Genomic DNA, 26,998 nt, shown 5'->3' with positions numbered 1-26,998 from the left:
AAGTGGGAGAATGGAAGAACAGGCTCCCGTCCTTCACCTCTCGCGCTTGGCCTAGAGGGTCACGGCCCAGACACCCGCCGCGAGAAGAGTTTGTCCATTTACCAGACGACCAGGTACCCTGGTACAGGAACATACGGATGTGTCCACCTGCCTGCCCAGCAGCCCGCACTGGCCATGCCGACACCTGCGGCTCGGATCAGCTAGACTAAAAACCACACGTCGTTAGAGATGCCATGACGACCTAGACAACGGGAAGCACATCTGTACAAGTATACACACTTAACATTTCCACACCAATCTACACGAAGAACATACTCAGTGCTCTGACGTAGGCGACAGGCATATTCACGGACGTGCATCTTTATTATTTTTACATAGGCTTTCAGAATGCAGAAACGCAAGATGCATCATGAACTCATCTATAACGCTTGCTCACGCTTCCCTTGAAACCCGTTACCACCATGAGAGGTATAATGGAAACACGATACTGGTCATGGAAATGTATGCTACTATAATCTAAAGCACCTATGCACCAAACAGACTACTTAAGCACCAGGCCCGAGTAGGCCTCAAACAAGAGCTCCCGTGGACATTAACAAAGCAAGAGTCAGGTTGCTGATCCTGCAGAAAGAACCCGATGGAGCAACCAGCCAAGGTCGCAATGTTGCAAGCCCACATCCAAGAACAAATCATCAAAGGCACGATGTTGCAACCTCGCACTCCGCGTACCAACGTTAAAGTCATATCTACAAATTAAACCAGACACACAGTGGAAAAGCAATATTAATTGTGCAGAATTCTGCCTCAAACACGGTCCCGCCTCACGTGACCAAGCCGAATCTGACGAGATGCCAAAACCCAGGAGAGAAAAGGCGTCTGGGTCCCTCACTACGAGACACAGGCCGAGACACTTGAAAGGCTCAATGGACACCTGCTACAGTGGGAGCGGTCAGCCTTCCACCTATGAATAAATCCTCACATTGTCTGCACGTACCCATATTGAAACATTGTTGCAAACACAGGTACACCGAGAGCTGGGAACAACGGTGGTCCCAGGCTGGGGAGCTCACGGATGCACCAATCAGAACATGGGGCTCTTATCTCAGACGTCAGTAACATTAGCCAATCCTCAGGAGCCTTCATGTAACAATTCTTATGTATCCAATTATAGGGACAACCCAGATATACCACCTGACTACACCTTGTCCACTAATATCATTCTCTATATGTGTACTATACTAACCCTACCACTCGAGCAACCAATTAAGAGTGGCGATAGGTTTTTTGTTAACTTTCTGAAGTGACGCAAGTAGCGCGTCATAATGCAGTAAAAAGGGCCTGCGAGCCCCACGATTATGTGTGTGTCAGTACGGACGCGTACGCTCCTTGACCCATCCCTGCCGTTTTGTATAAATAAACAGCAGAGTCGCCTTGCTCCTTGTGTGTGTCTCATACTCTATCTCATCTGGGATATACGGGAGGAGTTGGGGCCTCCCTGCCCGGAGGTCTGCGGACGGCCCGGCCGACCCCGGCAGAATTTCCCCCCGACAAGTTGGAGGCACTGCTGAGATCTGTTTAAGATCAATTTTTATTTTTAGTTTTTCCAGGCACTCCCGTTGCGAGGAGGCCCGGCGGCGCGGCCCCCTCTGCCGTTGCCCCCTTCTGAGGACTACAGGACCATCGCGGAGCCGCGAGAAGACCGGACAGCGCAATCCGGATATTGGCCCTCGGGAGCCGGTTGAGAAGTATCCCGCCCGCGGTCGGCGAGTGTCCAGACGTGGTCCAGACGAGGGGAGGTGGCGAGCCGCTTGGAGGGTGCACGCAGTCGAGCGGCCCTGCATCGAGAGAACTTGGTGAGCATGACACGCACAACAAGCAATGCGAAATTGTGAGGGAGGGGGAGGAAGTAAATAAGGGAGGGGGAGGTATTGTAGAGATGTGCGGCGAAGGTTTAACTGAGTGTTGCTAATGGAATGAATGGTAGCAAAACGAGTGCGAGAACAGTCGGCTAACGTTACGCGAAAGAGGGGGGCGGGGCACGAAAACATCACGTGCAGCCGCTCGTAAGACCCTGATGGTCTAAATTGCGACTAAGTGTGAGGGTGGGTGTGTGTGGTTTCCTACGACTTGACATTTATTGATCAATGAGTAGATGAGGTTCCCTATTGTTCGAGCAAGAAACTCGATAGGTAGATGACGTTTCCCTGTGGGCGGTAGCTAGTTACATAGTTGCCCAAAACGGAAGATAATTGGCTGGTTAAGCCCTCCTGTTAAGGGGCGTATCACACGCGAGGCGACGCAGCGTGCGCAGTCCGGTTATATTATTGATGAGATTACCTTGTTCCAGGAGAGACAGGAAGACAGCTGTAGGGTTAGCGGGGTAGATTGCAAGTGTATTTTGAACTTAAAAAACATAACAAGAATATACCAGTAGCTCGAAGAAATCGGTGACGTCACCAGTAGGGATTTAATAGGATATCGCGAGCACAAGGAATTTTGGGTTTGAGAGTGGTGGGGAAGAGAAGCATGATAAAGGAGCTGGTACGGAGATAAACTATAAACCAGTGGATCGAAAAAAGGGGAAAGGGGCGTGGCTGCGCACGGAGAACGCTGGCCACGGCAAGTGTAAACGGGGGAGGAGAACGGAGAAACAGGACGACTGTATAAGATCATCGTAAGGGGTACGCAGCCGCAGGGGGCTGCGTGCGCTTCGGCCGCAGGGGGCCGTAGGGGAAGGAATAAAATATAACATCATATTTATTATCATTGCATAATTTGTCAAAAGGATTGTCGAAAGTCCCCACACTTGCGGGGCGAGGTAAGCAATACAAGGTTGTATATCGTAAACTGCTAGTAAGGGGAAGGGTAACAAGGGGAGTGAATTTATGTCATACGGGAGAGGGTCGGGAGGGTGGGGGAACACCCTCACTACCCCACTACAGCACATATGCACCACACTGCCACCACATAGGGAGAAGTTAATTAAGTACAGCATAGAGTGGACCCAGGGGACAGATAACAAAATGTTAACACCATGGCCGCCTAATGGTAGTTTCGATCCATATGCCCAACATTCACTACTGAACCATCTGCACAATACATACAAGGGGAAGAAGTTGGCAAACCATGTGGAGGTGTTTAACTTATGGAGGATGTTCCAGGGGTCTCGACCAGGACCAAATGGAATGTTCACTATGGGGGAAACACCGGAAGAAAAGGAGATTAAGAAAGAAGGAACGGGTGGGGAAAAGGAGTGCGAAAGCACAAAGAATACGGGGAACGAAAGACAGGGAGGAGAAAAGATTAATAAATCAGACGACATAAAAAAGGAACCGAGCAATGGGATACCCATAACACCGGGAGTGAAAACAGAGGGAGGAGGGTTGTACCCTTTAAGAGAATTAGGAGAAATAGCAGGACAGTTAAGGGCGGCTGAAGGATACTCAAACCCGGCATACAGCCCTCCACCATATGTGGCTCATGGGAAGATACCAATGGGGGACAGGAGGATTAGAGAAGAGCAGACTGTAGAGATAGGAAACGATGAGTGGATAGCTGCACAGATATTGTTGAAATTACGAGGCTCACTAACTGGAGAAGAAAGGGAGGCGGTAAGGAGAACAAACGAGGATAGTGCCAGAGAGAGTGAAATGAGGGGAGAGGAGCTACTACGGCAGAAGGAAGAGATTTTGGAGGAAAGATTAGCAGAACTAAGGGATGAGCAGAATGAACTGATCAAACAACTTGAGCGGGAGGAAAGAGAGAGAGTGAGGAAAAGGAAAGAAGGTAAGGACGAATTGGAAAAATTAAGGGAACGAAGTGAGGAACAAAAGAGAGAAGCTGAAAGGGTAAAAGGAGCAGCAGATAGGGTATCAAGAGTAGTGCTGAGAGAGAAGAAGGAAGAAGAAGAAAAGGAAAAAGAAATGGAAATATGGAGGAGGAGGATAATATCAGAGGCAACTAAGAAATATGAAGAGGGGAAGGTAATAGAGAGTATAGTAGAAAGAGAGAGGGTGAAATGGGAAAGGAAGAAAGAGGATGAAAGGATATTGGAACAGATGAGCAACGAAGTAATGGAGGAGTTGAAAAGGAAAAGGGAGGAAAATAGTAGGGAAATGGAGGAGAGGAGTGAAGGAGGAAGAGAAGAGAGGGGTTGGGAGAGTGAAAGATGGGGAGATGTATATAAAAGTAGAGAGGTAGCAACAACATCAGCACAAAGGGGGACAGTTGGTAACAACGGAAAGGGAGAAAGAGACCTAATAGACTTAAAAACAGTAACAATAAAAGGAAAAAAGGCAGAGTGGGGGGTGCCATTTATGAATGATTTTTGCAGTGAGGAGGAAGGAGGAGTGGAGAAGGATGGAAGGAAGAGTGAAAGGGAAAGCTTAGATAAACTATACCTTACTAGAACAAACATAGATTCGCCCTGGATGAGTAGAAGATGGGAGGAGCTGGAGAGAAGTAAGGAGGAAGTGAAAAGAATAGGGGAAATACAAACCAATGAAACCACGCCACCCACATCACCATCGCACCCTCCCACGTCACGCCCTACATGTTCAACTACCGCGCGCTCTCTGCACAGAATAAAGCTCGCGCCCTTCATGAATGAACTTACACCTTATGCATGTCGGCTTAGGGACCTCCCTAGTCGCAGGCAAGACAGACAAATAAACATACCCATATTGAACACAGGAAATGATGAAAAAAGGGGAAAGGAAGAAGAGGGAGGTAGGAGCAGAGGTAGTAAGGAAGAATTTGAAGTAGTAAAAGAAATGGGGGAAGAGGAGGGGTGTGAAGACTCAACATTATGGAGCGTAAAGGGTGACACAAGACAGAATTTAATGCCACTGCTGGAGAGAGGAGGGGTTAGACCACAGTATGTACCTTGGAAACATACGGATAAGGAAAATATAAAATGTAGGCTCCCATCACTAAGTGGAGGTGCAGGTAAGTGGATATATGAAATGGAAAAACACACCGCAGGACAGAAACTAGCAGTAGGAGATGTGAAGGGCCTGTTAATATCAATATTAGGGGATAGAGCGGATGACATTTGGAAAAGAGCGGGATTCCATGGGGTAACAATAACGAACACATCGCATGATGGGGCACCATTTGCAAACTGCAGACATGCGCTATGGCAGGCACTGAGAGTGCAGTACCCAGACACATCAGACATAGGAGCCATTACTTCCCGTAAGATGGGTGAAAATGAGGATCCTGTTGATTATATCCAGGATGTTCAAGAGAAGTGGCGCATGGAAACTAGAGAACAATGGGACAAAACACCAGCCATATTTTATCATATACTAGTACAAGGGCTCCCAGAAGGAGTTCAAAAACAACTAAAGAAAGTAGTGGGGATGGAAGCAAAACCATGGCCAGAAATACAACTGACTATAGTACATCACTGCAGAACATGGCAAGGAAAAATGAAACAAAAGGAAGAGGATAGGAAAACAGAAGAGGCCAAATTAGTACAGAAAAAACTTACTAAATACACAATGGAAGGGGCACTAATAACTACGCCCACACCAATGGCCCAAAGCCCAACGCAAGTAGTGGCTGCACAAGATCCCGCACAAATAACGCCTCCACAAGGTGTAATACAGCAAGTGCCGCCTCTGCAATTACACGCACCAAACATGGGAGGAGGGTACCCAATGCAAGGAACTGGGTATTATAGTTATAACAGAGGGAGAGGAGGGTTTATGAGGGGGAGAGGATATGGATATAATACCCAACAACAGGCTGGGGGACTAAGAAATAACTACCCCACAGGGCAACCCGTATACCAGGACAACACAGGGAGCTTCCCATGGCAAAACAGGGAACCACCCGTGTGTTGGAGCTGCGGACTATTAGGACACATGTCACGTACATGTAGGGTCAGGCCAGGAACACCAGCATGGAATGAACAAGCACAACCTAGGACATTACAAGAACAGCAGGGCATACAACAACAGCAGACGTCACAAAAAGGGAGGGACCCACAACAACAAACAACACAACAGCCACAAACCTATTCACTGCCACAACAACAAATAACACAGTACCTGCCACCGCCACAACAACAAGTAGCGTTAATACAACCACCACCCCAAAATGAACGAACACAATTGGGTGGGGTGACGGTGTTGGGACACAACCCTTACACAGGGAATGGCCAATCATTGTACCCCCAATAGGCCAGCCCACAGACGGCCTTGGTGTGTCCCATCCTGTCAGTAACACCTAATAGTGCGGAGGAACCACGCATAGAGGTAACGATAGGTGACAAAAAATTATCATTTCTTGTTGACACCGGGGCAACCCGGTCTTGCATAAGGGAAGGTAAATTTAAGATGTCAGGCGAAGCCATGAACACCCAAGGATTTTCTGGGGCTAAAGGGTTGGTTCCATTTACTGATAATGTTCCCTTATCTATTGGAGATTATGATCTGTCAGTTCCACTCTTGTATTATAGTGCCTCACCAGTAAATATACTGGGGAGGGACATAATGAACAGGTTGAACATGACGATCTCCTTTACAGAGGATGGCATAATTTGCTCTACTCCAGGGATTAACATGCTCGCACCACGACAGATTTTGCAAGCATACTGTGGACAGACAGCGATTAGGGCGGAGCCAGTAGATGGCGAGATATTCCAATATGGCACTGACATGGCTTTTGCATGGATGCCAGGGATAGAAGGGAAAATATGGAGGAGACCAGCAGCCTATCTATTCCGACCAGAAACACCAGTTAATGAACTAGAAGGGAAGGTGTTTGTAGTGGACATTGAGAGCATTATTGCAACAGCTGATTATGTTGCTGTGCACGCCCAAGATAAAGAAGGGAGAGCATGGAGGGCGATGATAGCACTAGCAGAAGGATGTAGGCTGACCCAGGTGTCAGATGAAGAGCTGTTCTCAGAAGAAAAGGAAGAAAATGAAATGGTGTTCATGATGAGTGTAGAAATATGGCTAAGAGTGGCTCACAAACAAGTAGCACAGAAAATTGCAATGGCACTTGAGGCACCCGCAGGCACCCCAGTCCCATTTTTTAAGGAGGATATGTCAAAGGTGCCCAAATCATTATGGACTATTAGCCCTTATGACGTGGGATGCATAAAAAGCATAGGGGGGTGTAAGGATAAAATTGAAAAAAGGTGCCATACTACCAAGAGTTAAACAGTACCCATTGTCAAAAGAGGCAGATGAGGGCATATATGAAACCATAACGGCCCTTATAAACAATGGCATATTGGTCCCCTCAGAATCACCATGTAACACAGCTGTGTACCCGGTGCGCAAGGCTAAAGGGGGGTCTTGGCGCTTCATACAGGACCTCAGACCCTTGAACAACATAGTAGAAGCAGAGTTTCCAGTAACAGCAAACCCGGCCACAATATTGTGTGGCATTCCAGCAGAAGCATCACGATTTACAGTGATTGACCTTAAAAATGCTTTCTTCTCAATACCATTACACCCAGACTCACAAGATTTGACAAGCTTCACTTACCGAAATACAAAGTGGAAACATACCAGATTACCACAGGGGTATTGTGAATCACCCTCAATTTTCAATAGAGTAATACAGATGGATTTGGGTAACGTTGAGGTGGAAAGCACAGTGTTACAGTATGTGGATGACATAATAATTTGCAGTACAAACGAAAGTAAATGTAGAGAGGACTCCTTAAAAATGTTGACGATACTGGCAGAAAAGGGGTACAAGGTAGACATGGAAAAGATACAATACTGTCAGGAACAGGTACTTTACATTGGTCAACTGATATCCCAACATGGAAGAAGGATTGCACCACAAAGAGCACAGGCCATCTCAAGCACTCCCGTGCCACAGACTGTGAGAGAACTGCAGCAATTTCTGGGGCTGTGCAACTACTGTAGAGCATGGGTATTTGATTACAGCTCATACATAGGACCCCTGCTTGAGGGTTTGAAGGAAGCAAATAAAGGGGAGAAAAAGTTGGGATGGACTATGGAAATGAGGGAGGCATTTGACGAATTAAAAGACGCGATATCAACTGCTCCAGTACTTGCATCCCCAGACTATGAGCGGCGCTTCTTTATATTTTCACATTGCGACTCAGCAGTGATGAAAGCAGTATTGGCCCAAAAAACTAGCATGGGCTATAAACCAGTAGCATTTTACAGCGGTCACTTAGACCCTATAATGTTAGGCCACTTCTCTTGTGAACAAGGTCTTGCTGCAGCTGCTTTTGCAGTAGAAAAAGCATCAGCAATAACTATGGGGTGTCCAACTACACTATTTGTGGAACATGCACTATTTGCGATATTGAATAAACCTAAGTCCACATTAACGACACAGAGGGCATCAGGTTATGAGATTATTTTGTCTAAAGCTGAACTGGCAATTGTTAGATGTAGCACGGTTAACCCTGCAAGGTTCCTAGCAGAAGTAATTGAAGAGGGAGATTACGCCCACGACTGCACCCAAGTAACTGAAATATACTCATGTACTAGGAAAGTTGAAGAAAACGCACTAGAGGGAGGTGAGCTTTTGTTTATTGATGGGTCATCAACTATTGATCAAGGAGATGGGATACGAAGGACTGGGGCAGCAGTAGTAAAAATGATGGAGGCGCCGGTGTGTGTGGCTATGAAGTGTGTACAATTACCACAGCATTACTCTGCTCAAGCGGCGGAACTCGTTGCACTAATATTGGCATTAAAGGAAAGTTTTAATAAAAGAGTAACTATATATTCCGACAGTGCATATGTTACATCCACTGTCCACTCAGGGCTATCAAAATGGAGAAGGAGAGGGTTTAGGAGAGCTGAAGACACTCCAGTACAACATGCCCTCTTGTTGGCTGAACTAATTGAAGTAATAAACGACCCCCAAGAACTAGCCCTAGTAAAATGCACCGCACACACCAATGGAGAAGACTACGTTTCAAAAGGAAATGCAGCAGCAGACGCACATGCGAAATATGCTGCATATTTTGGTGAGATATGGAACCCCACAGACTCACAGAGAGGGAGAGGGAGGGGAATAGCGAGGGAGATGTTAATAAGAGAAGGGTACACCCATCTCCCAGCCACACAGATTATGGAGCTACAAGCGGCTGCACCAATGGCCGAAAAAGAAGTATGGGTGAAAAGAGGATGCACAATGTCACCAACCGACGCACTATGGCGCCAGGGTGGCACTGGGAAAGTTGTAATACCGTTGGCACTGTTAAATACCGCCTTGAGCCAATTACATCACCCTGCCCATACAGGCAAGGAAATAATTGCAGCACGAATTAGAGAAGATTGGTTTTGTCCCGAGTTAACCTCCCATGTGTCAAATTTTATCAGCAATTGCCTCACATGTCAACAGTTTACGGCCGGTCATACTCTAAAAGTGATAAGAGGTACAATACCCCGGCCAGAAGGACCTTTTCGGCACCTTCACATTGACTATGTTGATATGATCAACATCTGTCAAGGCAATAGGTATATGATTGTAGTAGTATGCCCATTTTCTAGGTGGATTGAAGCAGGGCCCTGTTCACACCCTGATGCGTTTAGAGCAGCCAAATTTATAGTAAGGGAGGTCTTCCCCAGGTGGGGAGTGTGCGAGGTGTTAAGATCAGACAACGGCCCCCATTTCGCAAATGAAATGTTCCAGCATATCACATCCCTGCTGAACATTAAACACAAATTTGCATGTGCATACCACCCACAGGCTAATGGTGTATGTGAACGCCTGAATGGCCTATTGAAGGAGGCAATTGCTAAAATACAACAAACAACAAAGAAAAGTTGGTTGTATTGCCTTCCGTTAGCATTGTTTGAACTTAGAAACAGGCCAGGGTCCGACCACCACCTCACCCCTCACGAAGTGGTTACTGGACGTCAAATGCGCCTTCCCCTAACACCAACGTCAAGGGCATTCACTGATAACGAAAGTTCAGCGAATGTGTTAGGAGATGAAATGTATCAATATGTGTCTTCTTTGATTACTAGTGTTGTGTTTGTGTCTCAACAGCTCGAGCGCACACGGGGCGGGTCTACCAGCAATCAAGAAAAAGACGAAAGTACGGAATTGGGAAAGGAGAACTCGTGCAAACTTGCCAAAGGTGACCACGTACTACTTCGCAATTTCAATAGAAGGTGGAACGAGAGGAGGTTCACTGGCCCCCATCTGGTAGAGGACGTATCAACAAGAGCAGTAAAACTAAAGGATAAGCGTGCCTGGAACCACCTACATGACGTAAAGATCTACAAACTGCAGACCCGCCCCAGCGCCAACGACAGGTCCATTGGAAGAACAGCAACAACATCGCCGACAGCGGAAGAAAGTTCCACCACAGACAACGACCCAATTGTTCCCTCGGAGACAATAACTGACGAAGAAGGGGGTTACCCCCATACTGCCCACCCCATGATCACTCGCTCAAAGAGTAAAAATACTTCCGCCATCTGAGCGCAAACCCCCCCATTGACTGCTAAGTACAGTTGTAACTAAAATTGAAGGACATTGCTTGCACCAATACACATGTAAACACGTGAATGTTCTCTTTTTCTCTCGCACATACAGGAACTGCGTAATATTGTATTGTTAAGAAAAGCTAATTAACAAGTTCAGTGTGCAGGTGTAGATGGTGCTGCCAGACGATAACTACCCAGAAGAATTGTCACACCAATTTGTATACGAAATAAAGAGGCCAACGTACTTAAAAGGGAGAAGGGTACGTGTATACTACTCAGCCTTCCTCCTGGCCATAGAATATTACATGCCCCACCTCCGCCCATACTTGCCGGTCCTAAGAGACCCATCACTTAGAGTAGCGTGGGAGCAGCTCTTCGCCTGGGCACTGAATGACTACTTGATAGGGAGAGCTTAAAGGAAACAAAACTAACATTTAATAACGAGCACTTTTGAGAATTTTTAGGCGGGCAACTGTAACGTCGCAAGAATAAGCTGCCAGGACCGCAGCAAGGTAAGAGCAAAATGCCGGTGAAATTAGCATATGTAATAAAAATAATAGGGATTTTTATGATCACCGGGTTCTTGGCTGCCTCTGTCTGGCAGTACAGCTATGCTATTGATTTTATTGCTGCACCCAAACTTAATATACCCCCGTCCCCTGCTGCAACAGGTGTTACGTCAGGTGGTAATCGTAATTTTGCACCCAAGCAAAATAGAGTTAAACGCAGCACGTACTCAGACAATAAAGGTATTGATAATTATGTACAAGATTCAGCACACGTCACAAACAACATATGGTACCAACACATGACCCGCATTGGTAAGCAGACAACTGAGGATAGCTGTTACGTTTGCTCATTAATACCATACGCCATGAGCGCTTCACGAACATTTGTTGCCACAGAAATAGATGAAAAAACAGCACAGTGCATAATATATTTGGCCCTGTTCCAAACGAAAGGAAGATTTCAAGGAACAGTAGTGCACATGACATGGAAAACACGAGACTCATACCCATATGAAAACAACTTCCTCAAGACCTATCTGAGTTATCACAAGACCAGTTTACCTGCTGAAGCATTCAGGTACATAACAAGTGGCCCTGCAAAAGGAGAAACAAAGAAGGTAACACTGCAGTATCTACCATGTGATTGGTACGCAACTGAAGTTCCGGGTAAACAAGGATGCTGAGAGAGGCCGCTACTGACGATAACAGGAAAGGTGTTCCTGGGCAACAGCTGGGAGATAGGAGTGATTGGCAGCAACATGGTAACAAAAGAAACTATCTCAACTATCGAGACACACAATCATCGATGTTGGACGACGTGGATCAAGTATGTACCAATGCTCACGTGGGTAGAAGAAGATGAAGACCCGATAACTATACTACCATTGACGGCACCTAAAGTATGCTACCAGCATAAAGGAGAGGTGGACGTAGGATATAACACCAATTGTGCAAGCGTGATGGAGTTGCCTGAGGGGGGAGCGGGAACAGCAGTAATAATGGACCATTATTGGGCCTGTGGAGAAAAGGCATATCATACACTGCCTCCCCTGTGGAATGGTGTGTGCACAATGGTACACGTCAATGTACCATCACTAGTGGTACCTAAGAAGCATGTCGATGTGGCGAAATTTCCTAAAATGGATGAAGGGGATAAGAGAAGAAAGAGATCTGCACCACTTCAGAAGGAGCAAGGAAACAGGACCAACAGCAATGATACTGTCCTAAACAGGAGAAAAAGACAAGGAGAGCCATTGACAGGAAATTACCTGTGGGGAAGGTCGGAAACGGAACTAACATCAATACCGCCAGAACACAGACTATTCAGCAGAGCAGCAATGTTCTTCTCCTCAATAATACATCCGGGACTGCAGGCATACGCAAATGCAAAATGGCTCCAAATAACAAGGTGGGAACTAATGATGACCATCAATTCAACAGTAAATGGGTTCAACGCAATTAAAGAGGAGCTGCGAGCTGTAAGGATGGTAGCACTCCAGAACAGATATGTATTGGACCTTCTCACAGCAATGGAAGGAGGAGTTTGTGCAAAAATAGGACAATCTTGCTGCACGTTCATACCTGCCAACGATGCTGACAATGGTACACTGACAGAAGCAGTTTCACAATTGGCCCAGATGCACTCCAAAATGATGGACGAAAGTAACGGTGTAAACAAGGATAAGAGCTGGTTTTCACTATTATGGTCATGGATGCCATCTTGGCTGTCAGATGGACTGAAAATAATAGTGGGATGTGCTATTTTGGCTGGAGCTACCCTGATCATAATTAGATTTTGGAAGGCCCGGAAAGCACGCACGACTGACGAGTTGCTGGAAATGGTGGGAATGCACCCCTTAATGCCAGCAGATGACGGCCAGCATACAGGTGTGATAATACAAGAAAGGGAGAAGTTGCGCACCCAAATCATCACCAATCATCTAGACCCACCATCAGTGAAGATTGAGAACCCAAGGAACCCCAGGAGCTACATAGGAAGATGGGTATACTGTACTCCTGGAGGAACATGTGAATACATGTATTGGTCATTTGAAGATCATGTAAACCATTATGGACATCTCGGAGGGATAACTAAGATATGGAGGGTAAGAGGAGATAACGAGAAGGATATGTTTGTGGTCGACAGGTCGACCAGAGGGGGGACTGAAGTGGGAGAATGGAAGAACAGGCTCCCGTCCTTCACCTCTCGCGCTTGGCCTAGAGGGTCACGGCCCAGACACCCGCCGCGAGAAGAGTTTGTCCATTTACCAGACGACCAGGTACCCTGGTACAGGAACATACGGATGTGTCCACCTGCCTGCCCAGCAGCCCGCACTGGCCATGCCGACACCTGCGGCTCGGATCAGCTAGACTAAAAACCACACGTCGTTAGAGATGCCATGACGACCTAGACAACGGGAAGCACATCTGTACAAGTATACACACTTAACATTTCCACACCAATCTACACGAAGAACATACTCAGTGCTCTGACGTAGGTGACAGGCATATTCACGGACGTGCATCTTTATTATTTTTACATAGGCTTTCAGAATGCAGAAACGCAAGATGCATCATGAACTCATCTATAACGCTTGCTCACGCTTCCCTTGAAACCCGTTACCACCATGAGAGGTATAATGGAAACACGATACTGGTCATGGAAATGTATGCTACTATAATCTAAAGCACCTATGCACCAAACAGACTACTTAAGCACCAGGCCCGAGTAGGCCTCAAACAAGAGCTCCCGTGGACATTAACAAAGCAAGAGTCAGGTTGCTGATCCTGCAGAAAGAACCCGATGGAGCAACCAGCCAAGGTCGCAATGTTGCAAGCCCACATCCAAGAACAAATCATCAAAGGCACGATGTTGCAACCTCGCACTCCGCGTACCAACGTTAAAGTCATATCTACAAATTAAACCAGACACACAGTGGAAAAGCAATATTAATTGTGCAGAATTCTGCCTCAAACACGGTCCCGCCTCACGTGACCAAGCCGAATCTGACGAGATGCCAAAACCCAGGAGAGAAAAGGCGTCTGGGTCCCTCACTACGAGACACAGGCCGAGACACTTGAAAGGCTCAATGGACACCTGCTACAGTGGGAGCGGTCAGCCTTCCACCTATGAATAAATCCTCACATTGTCTGCACGTACCCATATTGAAACATTGTTGCAAACACAGGTACACCGAGAGCTGGGAACAACGGTGGTCCCAGGCTGGGGAGCTCACGGATGCACCAATCAGAACATGGGGCTCTTATCTCAGACGTCAGTAACATTAGCCAATCCTCAGGAGCCTTCATGTAACAATTCTTATGTATCCAATTATAGGGACAACCCAGATATACCACCTGACTACACCTTGTCCACTAATATCATTCTCTATATGTGTACTATACTAACCCTACCACTCGAGCAACCAATTAAGAGTGGCGATAGGTTTTTTGTTAACTTTCTGAAGTGACGCAAGTAGCGCGTCATAATGCAGTAAAAAGGGCCTGCGAGCCCCACGATTATGTGTGTGTCAGGACGGACGCGTACGCTCCTTGACCCATCCCTGCCGTTTTGTATAAATAAACAGCAGAGTCGCCTTGCTCCTTGTGTGTGTCTCATACTCTATCTCATCTGGGATATACGGGAGGAGTTGGGGCCTCCCTGCCCGGAGGTCTGCGGACGGCCCGGCCGACCCCGGCAGAATTTCCCCCCGACAGTTCACCTCTCGTTTTTTGAGGTCATTGACTAAATTACTGGGCATCGATACCAGGTATTCTTCGGCCTATCATCCTGAGACTGATGGGCAGACCGAAAGGACGAATCAATCTATGGAGCAGTATCTTCGGTGTCTTATATTGCAACAGCAGACCTCCTGGTTGACCGCTTTACGGCTTGCTGAGTTTGCATACAATAACGCGGCTCATTCTGCTACAGGGTTTTCTCCATTCTACGCCCTCTACGGTCAACACCCCAAGGTCTTGCCCTGCCCCTGATGCTTCTGTTTCTTCGAATCCTGCGACCACGGCTTGTCTTAGGGATCTGTCTGCTGTTCATGCTAGTACTGTGGTCCATTTTACTGAAGCAAAGGCTTCTATGAAGGCTCGTGTTGACGGCAAGCGTCTGGCTGCTCCTCCCCTGGTGGTGGCTTCTAGGGTGTGGTTGTCTTCACGTCACCTTCGCCTAGTGGGTTGCCGGAAACTGCTACCTCGTTTCGTTGGCCCGTATGTGATCTCTCAGGTTGTGAATCCGGTGGCTTTTCGTCTAGTTCTCCCAAGTTCTTGGCGTATCCATCCTGTATTTCATGTCTCTCTCCTCAAGCCTTGTCCTGATTCTTCCCGCCTCCGGGCCCCTGTTGCTCCGGTGTCCCTGGCCTCTCCTGATGTTTTTGAAGTGTCGGCCATTTTGGGTTCCCGTTGGTTTATGGGTAGGCTCCAGTATTTAGTGGATTGGAAGGGCTACGGACCGGAGGAGCGTTCTTGGGTTTCCGCTTTGGATCTTGACGCTCCTCGGTTGGTAGCTTGCTTCCATAGGGATTTACCCGTCCTTCTCACGGGGTCGTGGGCCGTGGGGGGGGGGGGGGACTATGTTAGGCGATCCTCTGCACACCGATCCACTGCACACCAGAACACTGCTCACATTTCCCCAACACCTCCCTCCAGGGTTCGAGGCTCACGTGATTAGGTTTTCCCAAAGGACCGAAAGCTCCATACCAGGTATGATTTACGGGCTCGATTGCAACCCTTCCTGCACTGGCAGTTGCCATGGAGAACTTACAGCAGAAGAGGCGGCTTTACATCTCCACGCCGATCGTTCACTTGCTCACGTGATCCAGAGTGGCGTTCCTCACGTGACCTTGGTGGACGTCACATGACCCCGAAGCGCTCAGTATATAAGGCTTGAGACACGGAACAATCATTGCTTCTCAGCTGTCTTCAGACCCTGTTTGGCGTTACGTTTTGCTTTACTGTTTACCTTGATCTCGGAACTCTATCTTGGACTCCTTCGGATTACCCCTTTGTACCTTTGCTTGGAACTGTTTACCTGTTGCTGGATTTTGGACACGACCCTGACTTGCCTTTGGATCATCCCTTGGTACCTTGCTGAACTCTAACGCCATTTCCCTTTTGGGATTCAAGTGACGCCTTCAGTCCTACAGGTGGCTTATCCTGCATCCACGCTTTCCTGCGGTCCTATTGTTCTAGGGACCGCCTCATCTGAGTCTCGAACCTCCCTCCTAGGTTTTCTGTGTTTTCCAAACACCAGATAGGTAAGACTATTCAGATCCTTTGGTTAACGTGATATATTGTAATCGCCTGGTACTTAACCTCGTTCTTTTTGACAGCAGCATCGGTGTTCCAGAGGTTCTGCGGATCCGGGAAGTAACATCTCCCACCTGTGGCCCCAAAGGTCGCACAGCGGGTTTCCTTTAGTTCCCCTGTGCGTCACTTGAGGATGGAGGTTTCAACGGTCTACACGACACTCAAGTCAGAACACTATCATAAAAAGGTGTCCAGAAACGCCTGTTTGCAACTTATACTGTTTTACATCATCAACAGAGCTTACCTCACACCCGAAGTCATCTCTAAATTCAAGGGAGCGAGAATCACAGAATGCCCCAAATGCAATGAACCCCGTGCGGGGATGACCCACATGTTTTGGGGATGTCGGACACTACAAACCTTTTGGACACAAATCGGGACTAAGGTGGCCGAAGCGGACGTAACCGTGGGCGTACAGTCGCCAAAGGCGTGCATACTGGGCAGATACAAGAAAAACAAGAAGAACAAACCTCTAAACAAGCTTAAGGACCTGATGTACATCCTGGCAAAAAGGTGCATCGCTATGGGGTGGAAAAGCACAAAAACCCCCAGCGTAACATTGTGGCGGGAGTATCTCCGGAAATGGTCGGCTGCAGAAACAGGGGCCTGGGAGAACGTGCAACGTGAGCAGAAACAGGACACTAGCGAAGATCTGCAACAATAGGTGGCGCTCACGGTGACATTATTCCATCCAAGAGAGGAAGCCTCCTCTAATGAAGACACAGGCAGTCCATAAAGACCTGCCGGCGAAGGCGGAACTGAATATAGTGAAGAGTGGTCTTGGGGAGTTGGGAGGGAGGGGATAGAGGGCAGGGAGGGGGGGGTTATTTGAGAGTTTTCACAATGTGCAGCAAGGACAATAAATGTTATGTTAAACAAACTAATAAAACATTTTTTAAAAAAAATCTTTGTGTCTCTTACCTATTCCTGTTATTTACTGTATATACCTACCTGCTATGTCTATTGTTTTTGCAGACAGCATTGTAACCTTAGCTGTACTATTCCTATATGTAACTATGTAACCCAAGCTTAACAACCCTCTTTATTCTTTCGCGCTCGAATACCTCCAGGTCTCCTGCGCAATAACAAACAAACATAGCTACCCAATAGTTTCAGTTGACCAATGAGCACCCTTCTCCTACCCTTCATCTTGGACATGTCAGTAAAGAAGGCTGTATCCAGTAGTGTTTTCTTTTGACTGATTGTAATAGTATTTCAAATCCTAAATAACCGAAGGCGGATTCCTGAAGACAGGCAGTTTTCAATACTTACATGAAAAATATTTTTGTACTGGTGATTGGCCATGTCACTCTGTGAAGACCTTCGAGAGCTTATTTGGTGGAACAACGTTACACAATCATTTTTATGTGAAAACAATCATTCCAAATGAGTCGGTGCATGTGTAGTTGATTCAATAGCTGACCTTAAAGATGTTGTACATACATCCAAAAGGATATGAAGGTTTCAAATGCTATAATGGTACAAGCTATAATGTTGAATGTCTGGATTGCTTCTTGCATTTACAGTATCAACTTTCCAACAATTTTCCCTTCATGTTTCAAAAGGCTTGTTCGGCAAAGTTTGTATGCAGTACCCTCTGGGAACACTACAAACAACTATGACTACAGTATAGGCAACCCAACCTTTGGTATAAGCTTGTACTTTACAGATTTGGTAGCGTGTTGAGCAGCTAGGCTTATCTCAAGAGGGGAAATGTGAGCTGTAGTGGAGTTCCACAACGATTCACAGTTACAGGTATTCAAATAAACTTACACTCAAGGTTTCTTGCATAAACTATTAATAATGTATCAATCAGTTATAAAGCGTTCTTTAGAAGGGAGCAATAGAACAGTAACACACAAATACACTTCAATACTGTATACTCTGAGTTTCTGGATAAGACAAGACCCTTTTGGGATGGCCCACAGACAACCTACACCCACAGGTGACTTCAGTAACAAGGGTGCTGGGGACATTAATACCTTACTGTTGGCATTCAGAATACTCGGTTCCATGTAATAATGTTGCCACAAAAATATCGCCATGCAAAAATATCGCTGAAAAATGTTCGTTTTTTGTGGTGACATTATTGCATGGAACATGCGGGGGACACCCCCGCAACCCCCAATTTTTATTTATTTATTTATTTATTTTAAAAAATGTTTGCCCCCTGTCGCCACATATATGGTCACCCAAATAATACCGCCACAACATTTTCCCGGCGATATTATTTACGGCGACCATATATGTGGCGATATTATTACCTGATACCAAATACTCTTGACAAAGGTTATTAGAACACAAGAATTTACAAATATTCATAAGGAGGGCAATTACTTTCACTTTCAGATAGCACTTAGAAGAGCCCTTCAATTCAAAAGGCTAAGCCAAAGTCATTGGGTCAAAGTCTTTGTATAGGATGCAGCACTTCAGGTAAGTAAATGGAAAAGTCCTTGCACACGTTCTTAGGAGTCTTTGGTAAAAAGAAGAATGAAATGTAGGGCCACAAGCTGATTAGACCTGTGAGTTGCAGAAGTTACAAGCACTTCCACAGTAAGAGGTAGGTTCTCTTAGGCTAGTATAACAGTACCTTAGTAAAGCCGGTCCGATAGCACAGTGAGTAGAGCGCTCGCTTTGACATCTGACACCGGTTTGAATCCCAGCAGGGCCAAACTCAGCCTTTCAACCTTCCGAGATCGATAAATGAGCACCACACACTGTAGGTAATAATAAGCAGCGCTCAGATACCTGAGGGTTCATAGCGCTATATAAATGCCACATTATTATTATTAAGAAGAAAAAGATGCAGCTGAAGACTTCTGTTCCTGTAGAGCTCTGCAGATCTCACTGTTCCTGGGCCTCAGTCATGGGGACAAGAGGGAGGACGTCGGGGGACTCCTGCACTATATTGGCACCGTCAAAGCTGGCAACCGGCAATCTTTACTTTCAGTGGCTGTTTGGCGTTTCAGCTCCTTGCGGTACAGCAAATGGCAATAAGCGCGGTTCCTGGCTGTCAAGGTGGACTTTCCTCACATCTGAGGTCCCACACTCAACTGAGGGGGGGTCGGGCTTGGTCAGTCCTGCTTCATGGGAGTCTGGAGGATCTTCCAAAAGCTTTAGACCAGCTTACAAACAACGCACACAATCTGGTGTCCCTCTCCCTGGCTCTATGGTTTCCTGCAGCAACTCTGAGGAAATTCAACCAGCTCCGAGATAGGTGTCCAGGTGGCTTACTTGGGAGTTGATTGGACCCACCAACTCAAAGGGAGAAGTGGTCCTTTCAGGGGCTTCTCTGTCGATGCGAACTTGGCGATTCGGACCTGCAGCAGGGCTTCACCGGGCACACCAACGGTCCAGGAGTTACAGCAGCCGTCCTCTTCAAGTTCTTCTTCAGTTCCTTCGTCCAGTGGTCGACTCTGCCTTCCAAGCCAAGAGACTCGCCTTTTATTCAGTTCACTCCCATTCAATCCAGCCTAGCTGCCACTCGCCCAGCAGGGTGGCTGTCCTTGCTGGACAGTCAGCCAGCCAATCGTTGCAGAGTGCATTTGGGTCTCCTAGGAGACTAAGCACAGGGAGTTTTGGGCGCCTCCCTCACTTCCTGCCTACCCCAGACACTATGGAGCCAGAGGCGGGTTTCACTCCTGAAGTCCGCCAAAGGCAAATAAACAAATGGACCAAACTTAGTTTGGCGCGCAGAGAAACTCCAGAAGGACCTTTCCACAAAGAAATGGCAAAAAAAGAAGACCGGGGACAATTTTAACAAAGGAGGGTCAGCGCCATTTTGAAAAACATGGCTCCTGTGATTTTACGTTACCGGAGCTGCGAACAGTTCGCGGTCGGGGTGAATCATAGTAGTTCATTGCAAAACCACTGCCACCAGCCATTCTGAGAGGAATGGGGAACATATAAGATGTTACATGAGTATTTAGACACAGGGGCTACTAGGTAACCCCTCCAGCACTCTATTGTAAGATAGGGTGTGCTGGGTGTAGGAGGTACAATGCTAAGTAGAGTCAATTTCACCCTACTGCTCTGGGAAACAGTAGTTTATCCCAGAGTAGGTATTTAAACCTTGGGAAACCTGGGAGGTTTCCCTCTGACACTGCACTAAAGGTGATTTGTGCCACAATTGTAAAAGATGATGCCTATGGAGTTTGTTAGACTCCATAACAAAAAAAGAAAGTGTATAAAATCACATAAGAATACATGAGACAATGGGAAAAAGGTTCTCCCTCTCTCCAGGTTTAAAAAAATCAAGTCCTCAAAATCCAGCAAAGTTGCTGGGGCTCTCTAAATTAGAGGGAATTGGCACATTTTTGGGAATTCTCCCTAACAAGCATCAATTGCGTCAGGCGACTCATATAATGTGCATGATGTCCAAAAACTATAAAGCAGGAGTCTGCAACCTATGGCTCTCCAGATGTTTGGTCTACTACTGCCTGCGATCTGTCCAGCATTGACTATGCTTGCTATTGCTGATGGGAGTTCAGTCCACAACACCTGTATAGCCAAAGGTTGCATAACCAGCCCTGCTAATGGAGTGAAGAAGAGTTGAAATTGTCTATGCATGATATCCTTCAGAAGATCTTTATTAGTTTTTTATTTTGGCACATCTGTTTCCTTCTATGTCCTTTCAAATAAATGTGTTGTATTTTTTGTCTTGCCATTACAGGGCTATCTCCCCCCGACTAAAAATGGTGTTGAGCCAAAGCGACCTAGCCAGCCCATCAAAATTTCACCTCTCATCAGGCTCTCGTCAACTCTTCCAAATACTATAGTGGTTAATTGGTCCTCCGAGTTTGGCAGGGTAAGCGAATACCGGCTATATAATTTTGTACCTTAAATATATGTATTTATTTTGGAATGTTCTCTTCTACAGTGACTTTTACATACAGTTGATGTGGACAGACTGTGTCTCCAAACACTTTTATCTTTCATGGGTGACCTGTTTAGTGTATTTGTTTTTAATTGTTGAACAATCCTTCTAACGCTCTATTGTCCTTGACAAGCCCGTGGCAGGGTAAGTGCGCAGTGTTTGTCGCCTTCTTTGACCTTCTCCCAGTGCTTCAGCACCTTGGAAGTACTTTGGCTACGACCCCTTGGGTTTAAAACCTCAGGAGCACTTCTGCACGGTTGAAGCCTGCAGCGGAGTATGGGTGTGGTGTTTTGCGCCTTCTGTGATCTTCTCCCAGCACTTTGCAAGTACTTTCGCCATGCTCCCTTGCGCTCATAACATCGCAAGCAGTCCCGCATGGGTGAAGCCCGCAGAGGGGGTAGGGGTGCGGTGTTTGGCACCTTCTGTGACCTTCTCCCAGCTTCTCAGTGCCTTGGAAGTAACCTCAGGAGCAGTCCTGCACGTGTGAAGCTTACAGCGTTTGGTACTGCTGTGGTGTTAAGGTGCAATCAAGTGACTCCATTCGCCCCCCTGCTGACTAACTGCTGGCTTCGGCACCTTGGCTCCATATTGTTGCGCGCAATCAACTGCAAGGTGAGTCCTGACACAGGCCTTCTAGTCGAGGAGGTTCTGTAGAGGTTTTGGTTTTGTGAAGACTTTGTGAGTATTTCAATCCATCTGCGTTTGGCATGGGAGAAAGAAGGGGGGATCTGAACAGTGTTATTGAGGCACTCTTTACCCCCCATGGCTACTGAGGCAGTGACCTCCTTTTTCTTTTTTTTTTTGTTCCTTTTCTTTCCCATGAGTGGAGCATAATTAATAAAGTTAGGTACGAAATGCCAAGCACCTCGATGATATCTCTGCTCTGACACAGGAGTAAGAGGGGGCTGGGTGGGGGTGATCTATTGGAATCTAGCTGCTTTAAGTGGTTGTATCTGACTACTTGGGATGATTTTTAGCTAGTTATTGGTATATATGATTGTAGTCATGTCTAAAGGGAAGGCTATCGCCTCTGCTTCCCCTGAAGCTAGATAGAAGAACATTTGCAGGATGTTTAAACCAATTAAAGAAGTCAATAGTCTTATCTCTGAAATCAAAGGGCTATTATATGATCTAAATCGCCCCATTGATAAGTGCCCAGAGGACAACATTAGAGGTTAGCCTATTAGAGGTAATGGTTCTAACTGTGTAGCTATTAATGGCTCTCTCTGATTCTCAGCCGTTGGTTAAGGTTGTTGGAAGTGCTTTCTCCAGCCAACAGCCTCCAGAGGATCTGCTTGCCACATTTGATGTTGAACAGAGACCAGGGCAGGAGGGGGGAAAGAACTATGTCCTGCCAGTTAACAATACAGGGGTTGGGGAAGAGAGCTTGGTAACTAACAAGATGGACATATATCTGCAAAAGGAGCAGCAAGATCTATTGGATGCAGCCCAGGAAACCGTCCTTAAGGTGGTTCAGTGAGCTCCCCTAAAGGAAGGAGGGAGGGAAGGAGGGAGGGGGGGAGGGAGGGAGGGGGGGAGGGAGTGAGGGGGAGGGAGAGAGAGGGGGAGAGAGAGAGGGGGGGAGAGAGAGAGAGTGGGAGAGAGAGTGGGAGAGAGAGAAGGGGGGCAGATGGGGGGGAGAGGGGGAGAATATCAATCAATCATGGTTAACCGGCTGATCCCCCTTTCAAATAGATTCTCAATGCTTGCCAATATGAGCATTATTGCAAAAGGGGTACATAAGGGCTTACATAAATCAAACAAGAAGAAAGCTGTGTGCAGACAAACGTCAATGGGTTGCGTTAGGGTATACCCGTTTGTTGGTGCGCCTTGGCCGTTGAGTTTTGTGGGTTGGCTAGCTGCGACCCCAGCACTGGGAGGTATTGCCCTAAACCTCTCACAGTAAAAGATTAATTTGAAGTGTTGCGCCTGTGATTCATGCCTTGCCAAAAAATATTTCTTTCTTGTACAATACAATAATTAACAAAATCAGATTTAGTTGTACTCTTTATTTTCTTTTGACAGCCGATGTGTTTCGACACCAAGTTGTTTTCAAGGCTGTTAATTCATGCAGATTTGTGTCAAAAAGTATAACATATGTTTACAGTATTCGAAAGCAAAATTGGAAAAGTATAATATAGATAATATAGTGCAGGTGGTTGACACCTAAGACAAAATAAACATGGATGTGTTGTCATTTAAGAAAGAAACTGAATAGTTTTTTATATTCGTTTCATCATCATCGTTCAACATAGTGATTAAGTTCATTTTTTGATATTCATTTCGCCAACATCATTAAGCTGTGTGATTCATGCTCTTATGCTGTTAAAGCGATTGCGTGAAGCACCCAATAACTCGTGCCAGGTGATTAGGTCCAAAGTTTTCCAAATTTATAAAATCCAGATGTGGATGGTTGCCTTTGGTAGTGTCTAGTTGGCGAAAGGCTGAGGTTTGGTGGCATGCGTTTGTGTGATGCCTCCCAGTTGCTACATTTGTGGTGAGTATCTCACATATAAAATATATAATGGATCTTACCAATTAGTCTCGGGTGTGGTTCCCTGTTGATAAGGGAGAAATCAACTGGATTAGGTCATAGTATGGTCTATTGGTTAACTAAATAGGATGCTAGATAGGGTCACTTACCCATTCGTAATGCGTCTCTTGAACTCCAGGGTCCAGTATTATCTTAAACTTCTACTTGATATTTTCTATTTATATCTTCTTTGAGATACTGAGAAAGTGTTACCAATCCAACTCCAACTTTATCCACTTCAGTTGATTCTTCTGTCAAATTTGTCCAATCTCAGTTGAAACATGCCTTGTCGAGAGATGATGATACACACTCCTTACCACTAGCAAATCTAGGCCTGTCTTCCACGTGTCTCTCCCAAAAGACCCTAGATATAATTCACGAAGAGATTAGACCAACCATTTGTTATCCGGACCCTTTAGTCCTCAAAGATGAGAACATTCGTCTTACAATGCTTGACAGACTATGTTCAGATCCCATTCCAAATCGAACAACAATTCTCACGGTGTTCAACTCTATCCCTTCCCTAAAACAAATAAAATCTAGCAATATTGAGTCCGTGAGATATCCAATAGCCGCTCAACAAGACATCTCAGTGATTAGTATTCCCTCGCTAATTGTAAAAAATTTAGTGTGGTCTGAGAGACCACAACTATTCGTCAAAGGAATGCGTCTTGAAGCTATTATGCCTCCCCCTCCAAGTAATCAAATCTCGCTTCATAACTTGATTCTACCAATCGCAAATGCAAATGATAGCTTCCTCCTGCCCCAATGCCATGTCCACTTGTAGATGCATGAACGACGCACGTCTAACGTCTAAACCCCCTCCTTCCAAGTGGGATTGGGTCGAAAGTGCTAACAAAAATGACCAACATCAAACCGAGTATTAGGATAATATTACATACACTACACATGCTTGCTCCCTAGCATCCTGGAATACCAGGGGATTCTCCAATCTACTTTACACTCAATCCTCTGACTTGAACAAATTTGACATAGTTGTTTTACAAGAAACTTGTATGTTAACAGTCCCAACATGGTCAAACCATCAAATTGAATCTGTCCAAGCCTCCAAACCTGCGAGAGGTCGGCCTGCTGCGGGCCTTCTAGTGGCAATCCGCAACGGCTCTCAACTTGCACTTGCGGCTTGGTTATCTCCAGACCCAGGCATACAAGCTGTAAAATTGACCACCACTAACACAAAGCTTCCTCTTTTTCTGAGCTGCGTTCTAATAAACATTTATTGGAACCCTGCCTCCCCTTCTGAACCGCAGTTAATAGATTAAATTGAAAATATTTTAAATAAAATCTTACTCGAACCAACTGTGAAAAACACAATATTAGCAGGTGACTTCAGTCTCAACTCTTTTAACTTCCAATATCCGGCCTAACTCAAGAGCCTTAAAATGGTCGATCCTAATGAACTTAAGAAAATTCACTATGCTCAATGGCTCCACTCCGGAAGACTCGCCTCCAAGACCAACATGGACTAGAAATTCGAGTCAGTCCATTTTAGATTACATTTACATCTCTTCTGACTCAAATAAGTGAATAGCCTCTTTTCAAGTTCTACCTACGACATCGAGTGATCATAACATCCTACAGGTTTGTAGGCTTCCCCATACATTTTCAAATCCATCCTATTTCAATCACAAACTTAAAATTAATAATGCTGGCAATCGCATCAAATGGTTCCCTAGCAAGATTAACAAACTACATCAGAGACTCATAATGACTGATTCTCAAATATCTTCTTCGATGCAAATATTCTATAATGATTGCATCATGATATTGAATCAAGAGTGTTGTGGTTCAACTCATCCAAAATTTGTTCATAAACATCCACAAATACCAGCTACTTTCAATCTTAAACAAGAGCTCAAATCCCCACTAAGGACACCATCTGTTAAATCATCTAAGAGCATAAAGACTCAGCTCAAGACAAGTTATGGAAACAAGATCAAGCAACTATTATCAATCCATAAACAAGACCAGGCGGAACAAATGTTGAAAGTGCTTATCTCCAAATCATCTGGTGAAATATGGAAGATAATCAACAAATTACCTTCCAACACTCATCAATCTGTTCTCCTGAATACAATATCTGAGTCATCATGGATCTCCCATTTCCACTCTATTTTGTTTAAGTCCTCCTCGCTCCCAAACACTTATTTTGCATCTCAACCTGATTTAAAAACAACTCAAGTTTGACAAGCTTGATATTCAGATTATAATAAAGAAACTGAGTTCTTCAAGAGCCCCAGGTCCTGACAAACTAAACAATGCAATATTAAAATCTAATCTTGAAACCTGGGCTCTGCTACTCGAAACTGTTTTTACAAGAGTGCTAGCCACGGCTAAAATATCGCCATCCTGGCAGCAAGCTATTGTCATAACTATTTTCAAAAAAGGAGACAGGTCAAATCCCGACATTTACAGACCTATAGCCCTACTCGATGCTCCTAGCAAAATCTTCACGAGAACTTGTTCTATGCGATTTTTTAAAATGGCTTATACAAAACCAATTTATGGATAAAAACCAATCGGGCTTTGTAGCAGGTGTTGGTACAACCCTAAATCTTTTAATCCTAGCAATTGTAAAACAACAAGCGATTCAAGCCAAACATCCTGTTTTCGTAGCGCTCATAGATGTTAAGCAGGCATTTGACTCTGTTTCAAGACAAATTTTATGGACTAAACTTTTGATAGCTAATTGTCCCTTGTATATTATTTTTTGAATCTACCAATTTTATTCGAACACTTCAATTAGGGTAAAAATGACAACCGATTGACTTTTATCTGAACCAATTGAGACCGATGCTGGCTTAAAACAAGGTTGTCCATTTGCCTCAATCCTTTTTAACTTTTACATTAATGATTTGAACTTCATATTTCACTCTGTACGTTCATTCCCACCAAAATTGGGCAAGCATGAAATATCTTACTTGTTATATGCTGATGACCTCATTCTGCTAGACAGAACCCCAATTGGCTTACAGAGAAAGCTCACTGCTCTCGCTGACTTTGCCCTAAAAAATGATCTGGTAATCAATACATCTAAATCCAACATACTTATCTTTCAACATCATCGCACAGCAACAAACTTTAAATTTAATTAGAAATTGGGCAATTGTTCGCTACTCCAGATTCGTGAAATTAAATATCTTGGGGTAAACATAAATTCACATCCTTTAGACCAACCATACAAAAGAGAAGTGTCCTCGAGAATGAGACTTCTAGCTATACAAGGGAAAGCACTTCAGTCGACTTACGGTAAATTCTCTCTTTCACTGGCTAGAATATTTTACGTTAAAAA

At 45.4% G+C, this 26,998-nt stretch overlaps 1 protein-coding gene across 2 annotated transcripts in view; it reads left to right on the top strand.

The window, feature by feature from the left end:
- The window catches only part of PIAS3 (protein inhibitor of activated STAT 3), a 588,108-nt gene that overhangs the window by 326,829 nt on the left and 234,281 nt on the right, over positions 1 to 26,998 (top strand). For both annotated transcript variants that reach the window (XM_069652797.1, XM_069652796.1), the window contains exon 6: positions 20,949 to 21,083. In XM_069652797.1, coding sequence (XP_069508898.1) covers positions 20,949 to 21,083 — 135 coding nt within the window. The remainder of the gene's footprint in view (positions 1 to 20,948; positions 21,084 to 26,998) is intronic.

The sequence above is a fragment of the Ambystoma mexicanum genome, chromosome 1p (genome assembly GCF_040938575.1).
Source record: "Ambystoma mexicanum isolate Mex_15411 chromosome 1p, UKY_AmexF1_1, whole genome shotgun sequence".
Taxonomy (NCBI): Eukaryota; Metazoa; Chordata; class Amphibia; order Caudata; family Ambystomatidae; genus Ambystoma; species Ambystoma mexicanum.
The sequence above is the reverse complement of the archived record's forward strand: the minus strand, read 5'-3'. Positions and strand labels throughout refer to the sequence as shown.